This window comes from Colias eurytheme, chromosome 12 (genome assembly GCF_061535395.1).
Source record: "Colias eurytheme isolate Ceu_HAF_F1 chromosome 12, ilColEury1 Martin Lab GWU primary, whole genome shotgun sequence".
In the NCBI taxonomy this organism is placed as follows: Eukaryota; Metazoa; Arthropoda; class Insecta; order Lepidoptera; family Pieridae; genus Colias; species Colias eurytheme.
The window spans coordinates 7,481,795-7,486,072 of record NC_142991.1 but is presented as its reverse complement, the minus strand read 5'-3'; the positions used below and the strand labels follow the sequence as shown (position 1 = coordinate 7,486,072).

Here is a 4,278-nt window from a genome sequence, read left to right as displayed (position 1 = left end):
TATTTTGTGAGTTTCGAAATAAATTGAAAATAATATTATTGGGCTATTTAATAACCAAAATAACGTTGTTATTAGGGCGTTCAAGATCTACATATGTATAGGTTTTATCTTAGATTACAAGTTTTTATTATTAATCTCGCTCTATCGTAAAAATACGTTTCATCTAACTTCTAAGTATTACGTGTTGATGATACTATGCATTGCCGTAGAGTCCGTAGACATATTATACCAGAATAATATATTTTTTAAAGTCACTTATTATAATTATATAGCATAGCATAGTTAAACTTGCTTTCAACCGTGGGTGAAACCGCGTGTCATAGTTTTAAGGTAAAACATTGTATTTTTTCTCTATAAACTTTATGTTAAAAATTTAATCAGCTTGGATTGTCACCAATTACCTTTTAAAATATTTAAATTACAAAATAAACAACGCTTTTATTGCGTATCCATTGTTTCCTACTATAATGACACGATCAGTTAGTAGGTGATCAATCAAATTTAAATGATATCAACATAGTGACACCATGAATGATAAATTGACTTTAATAGTTTCTTATACTTAGCTCTAATGGGCGCTTACACCAAATTTACTGCTTGAGGCGTGGTTCTAATTGTGTTAATATTCTTCTCAATGTGAGAAAGTTTAATACTTAACTCTTGCTTTATACAATTATGAATTGATTTGCGATTGCTTATTGTGTAATGAAATTTATTTACATTTAGATTTTGACACACTGCATTCATTAGCTCTTAAGCTGGTTTAAAGTAAGCGTTATAAGCGGGATACTACAGTAAGTCTAGCAATAATAAATCGATCAATCATATTAATGGATACCACTGGATACTAATACCCTATTTGCAGGTAAAAAATATCGATCTGACCTGTGAAGCAAATGCGCAAATCATACTATGCGATTAAACCAAGAATAGGAATGTTAATGACCTTCATGTGTCATTACAAAAATATGTTTGTCTCACTCATACATAAATAAAATACTAAAAGTTATTGCTTTGCTTACCTAAATTATCTACAAAATATAAAAGGAATAATTTATTTAGTTAATATATTATATTGTTTAATGTATTACAATTATTATTTCTTTTCGTAAAAATACCCTTGCCCCTTTCCCATTCTTATTTTTGCCGTTGGCTGCGCAATCTGCGTGGAAGGACGCTAGCCGCCATGACGCAGGACGCCATCTTGATGTTAGTTTGCCGTGTAGTGTGCTGAGCGCACAACGTGTTTGTAGACTTATATTATTTCTTTTCTAATAATTTTTGTTAGGTTATTGTTTTTCTGATAGTTAAGTTGCTATTTGTTATTATTGGTATTTGTTTTTGTTGTGTTATGCATTTTACTCAAAAATGAGTAAAAAGGGCGTTGTTTTACATGGAAGAGCTCGGGAGATTATACACAATGTGGACAAATACTTTGAGAACGAGAAACAGCACAATTTAGAATTGATACAACGATTAAAGGAAGCACGAATTCTGTGTGGACCAGAAGGAAATATAATTTTGAATCATAAAGTTTACGTTAAAATTTTGCAAACGCTGCAAAATTCAAATAAAGTGGGAGAGCGAGTTCATTTGGCTACTGGTATAAATAAAAATACGTTAACACGAATCCGACGCGAGACGAGAGATGCGCAGGCTAGCAGTAGTAAGATAACGACACCAAAAAGAAAAGTTCGCGGTAAATCAGTAGTTTGCGAAAGTTTTGAAATTGCAGCACTACACAACATCATAAATACAATTTACACGGTTAAAAAAGAAATGCCAACATTAAATAAAATATTTGCTACTGCTAAGGAAGAATTACAGTATCCAGGTAGTAAAAATACATTAAGACGCATATTGGTCGGGTCATTAGGATACAAATTTAGAAGGTGTCCGAGTAATAGATTTGCTCTTATACAAAGAACTTATATTGCAGCTTGGCGTGCAAAATATTTGAGACGTATTCGTCAAAACGATGCGATGGGAGCTGAAAAGAAACCAATCATATATTTAGGTGAAACATGGATTCACGCTCTGTATGCTGGGAATAAATTTTGGCAAACAAGCATAGTATCTGGTATCAAAAAAAATTATAGCGCAAAACCACGTTGGATTATCACACACGCGGGGGGTGAAGACGGTTTCATAGACGGAGCACTTTTCATGTTCAAGTCCGAATTAAAAACGGGTGATAACCAGGGCACATTGAATGGTGGCGTATTTATAAATTGGATTAATGAAAGCTTAATACCCAATATTCCGAAAAATTCTATAATCGTAATGGACAATGCACCTTACCACAACATGGAGTATTCTAAGCCTCCGAATATGACCGCGAAAAAAGAAGAAATGCAGTCATGGTTAACAGAGAATAATATAGAATTCGACGAAAACTTCACGAAAGCGGAGCTGTATGAGTTAATAAAAAAGCACAAACCTGAAAAAAACTATGTTATTGATAATATGTTAAATTGCCATGGTTTTGAAGTCTTGAGGCTGCCACCTTACAATTGTGACTTGAATCCAATTGAATTTATTTGGCACCTAATAAAGCGTAGAGTGGCAGCCAAAAATGTAAAACATTTGGAAAGTGAAATGGAAGGTTTGATTCTAGAAGCAATTGCTTCTATTACGAGTGACGACTGGAAGAAAGAATTAAATCATGTTAAACGAATCGAAAATGAGTACCGGCAGAGAGAGATATTGGAAGACGATGATAACTTTAGTTCATTTATAAATACAGGTAACAATGTGCCTTTAATTTTATATATTATTTGACGGTATAAATAAAACAATACCTACATTTATCAATAATTTAATTTTACAGGGGATAGCAGTAGTGATGACGACGGCGATGACTACTCGGACAGTGATGCTGGGATGAGCGGAATTGAAGCGGATTCTGATTAATTTTGTTCTTAATTTTTTTTTGTAAATAAAATTTATTAGAAAAACATCTTGTTTTGCTCACCTTACCTACGTGGTTTGAATTGACAGCTATGACGTCAGAGGATGGCGCAAAGTCGATCCTATTTTTTTGATCGAATAGTACGGGCAATAAAATGATATTGTAATTTTGTTTATAAAATCGTAAATATATCCTTTTATTATAGATTAAATTATTATTAGTGTTCATAATTCGCAATACTTTCTCTGTCATTGTTATACAAAAATAACAATGCTTTCTAATTTTCAGCTGCAAATAAATCCAATCTAAAAACACATAACACGAATAGCTCCATTATTATTTTTCCTATCTCGCTGAAACGTATCTCTATGAATAATGAAGCGCCATCGCAAATAAATGTGGTGTCGCGTTGCACTAATCCATACTAATATTATAAATGCGAAAGTAACTCTGTCTGTCTGTCTGTTACTCAATCACGCCTAAACTACTGAACCAATTTTCATGAAATTTGGTATGGTGATATTTTGATACCCGAGAAAGGACATAGGCTACTTTTTATCCCGGGAAAATGACGCAATCCCGGAAATCCCACGGGAACGGGAACTATGCGGGTTTTTCTTTGACTGCGCGGGCAAAGCCGCGGGCGGAAACCTAGTATCTTTTTAAGCGTATATAAAATTAGACAATTACCTCACCGCCGCTAAATTTCGTACTGAATTTAATTTGCGGTCTCCATGTCCCACGATGTGCCACTTTGATAATTTGAAATGTTTATAGGGTTGTGCTTTGGAACTAGTGCAATTAGTTTTGGCCGTTTATCCCAATCCTCTAGCAAAAAAGCTTTGTACAACCAACTATGAATAGGAATGTCAATGACCTTTACGTTACTTTTAAATGAAAAAATGTTATGAAAAATACGCCTCTTTGGTGCTCATCAAACAAACGTTACTGTTTAGCATAAATTAATGATTGGAATTAGAACAATGACGTCATAATATGGCGCTAAGTCCATTCTATTCTTAGTTGATTCATATAGTACCTACGTACATAATATTTTAAAATCCATGGGAACTACAGCGTTTCTCGGTTTAGAATCATTTGAATGTACTGTATTTTGTAGTAAGTCTCTATTAATTATTGATCTAATTATATAATTTCACACAATGGATCATTATTATGTTAATAATAGATACTTTTAATCAGATAAAGCCCGGACATGTGCCTTCTTTTACTAGATGTGACGAATAGTCATAAACTATTTAATAACTAAATTATTAAATAGTTTATGACTATTCGTCGCCAAACTGTTTAATTAAAACGAATTAAAATTCACTAATTATACCAACACCCGCATGTGCAAAGAAGTA

At 33.1% G+C, this 4,278-nt stretch overlaps 1 protein-coding gene across 1 annotated transcript; it reads left to right on the top strand.

Annotated features, from left to right (window-relative positions):
* The first annotated feature begins 1,349 nt into the window (after positions 1 to 1,349).
* LOC149904153 (uncharacterized) lies at positions 1,350 to 2,913 on the top strand. Its single transcript, XM_090108213.1, has 2 exons — positions 1,350 to 2,746; positions 2,831 to 2,913. The coding sequence occupies exons 1-2, from the start codon at positions 1,369 to 1,371 to the stop codon at positions 2,911 to 2,913; spliced, it is 1,461 nt and encodes a 486-aa protein (XP_089964339.1). The 5' UTR covers positions 1,350 to 1,368.
* The last annotated feature ends 1,365 nt before the right edge of the window (positions 2,914 to 4,278 follow it).

Bases quoted from the DNA above. Each gene is read 5' to 3' on its own strand.
- LOC149904153 (XM_090108213.1), top strand. From the start codon at position 1,369: ATGAGTAAAAAGGGCGTTGTTTTACATGGAAGAGCTCGGGAGATTATA. The intron at 2,747-2,830 runs GTAACAATGTGC...TTAATTTTACAG, and splicing joins TAGTTCATTTATAAATACAG to GGGATAGCAGTAGTGATGAC.